A 1,385-nucleotide genomic window follows, 5' to 3' on the forward strand; every position below is an offset into this window, starting at 1 on the left:
TGCATGCTCGGCTCGAGCCAAGCAGGGTCGAGAGCTATTCCTGCTCACCAGTCGCTGTGTGACTGCTCTGTGGCATGGAGCTCCACAACGCTGGTCTGGAGTGCCAAAGTATCCCCAGAAGCACAGAGATCAAACGCTGAGCTATAGTTTTTGTACATTGGAGACGCAAGGTGTTTTTGCAGAGTGTTTTGGAGTCGGCAAGCAAGCTGAGCTATTGTGTACGCATGTCCTGTGTTGTACCCACTTAGGATGCTCTGGGAGTCTTTTCCGTCTTCTCCCTACAAGGCAGCAATCAACACAGCCATTGGAAAAATGACCCGAGTTCTTGGAGGACTGCCCTCTGTAAAGCTCAGTGCTTAACAAAGCTTTCTTCTTCTCAGCAGAGTGTCCAAGATGGGCCATGTGCTTGTAGAGTCGGCAGCTACTAATCCTTCCCTTCTCAGTAATAACATCACACCTGGAAGGTATGTATATAAACTTTGTCATAAACAAGGGAGGTTTCCTGCCACGCTCCGCAAGCTGCTGGCAAGCCTTATCCTTGTCTTCCTTGTTTCTGTAACAAACAACTTCTTTCACCATCCTTTCTACCTGATACTGCCAAAGAGCTCTGACACAGGCTCTGGTGTTTTCTTGCTATCTTAATTTTTTAATTGATGGCTAGTTTTATGCCCCATAAATCCCATTTTTCCTTTTTCACCCTCAATCACTAAGATTTCTCCTGCTTTTTGCTCTAAAGGAGATATTCCTGAATACTCCTATGTAGAGATGTTAGAGAAGTAATGAAGTACATCATAATGGGATACATGAGAAGACTGCCCCTTCCTTTCATCGCAGATTAGGCACAAGAACGGCCATTGTACTAATGCTGCCTGAAGCCCTTCAGTGGGAGAAAATCAATAGCATGCCATTTAACAGCTTAGCCTTGCACTTTGGAGAATTCACATACAGGCTTCTTTTCCTTTGGCAGTAGCAATGGGAGGAGAGTCAGTGATAGTGAATTGATCAGAGGTGGAAGTTTGTTTTCAGGGGTGATGGGCAGGGAAAGCATCCTTGTGAAAGAAAAGACCTTTCTAATGAAACTCACGGTGGCTTTATTTCCAAATATTTCTATTCCATTTAATGCAGTGTAGAGATTGATACTGGGGGGAGATAGTGAGCCTGGCTCTGCATTCTGGCTCAGTCCTCAGACAAGTGTATTTTGATATGTTTTTCAAATCCTGCCTTTGTTTCATTTCTTTCATTTGTGAAATGGGAAACAGATTCTCTACGCTTCTGCTGCTTTTAGGCTTGCTGGCACTGACAGCCCGGATTTGAAAGTGCTGCAGACACAGCTCACAGAGTACAAGGCTCTCTGCCAGGCTGCTGAAGTGGAAAGAGACAGGCTC

At 45.2% G+C, this 1,385-nt stretch overlaps 1 protein-coding gene across 1 annotated transcript in view; it reads left to right on the top strand.

Annotated features, from left to right (window-relative positions):
• CCDC13 (coiled-coil domain containing 13) overlaps positions 1-1,385 on the top strand; it is a gene marked incomplete at its 5' end in the record, with an annotated part of 16,458 nt that overhangs the window by 7,369 nt on the left and 7,704 nt on the right. The window contains 2 exon segments of the mRNA XM_009702776.1: positions 381-464; positions 1,286-1,384. Of these exon segments, the coding sequence (XP_009701078.1) occupies positions 381-464; positions 1,286-1,384 (183 nt within the window).

Source organism: Cariama cristata, unplaced genomic scaffold (genome assembly GCF_000690535.1).
Source record: "Cariama cristata isolate BGI_N322 unplaced genomic scaffold, ASM69053v1 scaffold76, whole genome shotgun sequence".
NCBI lineage: Eukaryota > Metazoa > Chordata > Aves > Cariamiformes > Cariamidae > Cariama > Cariama cristata.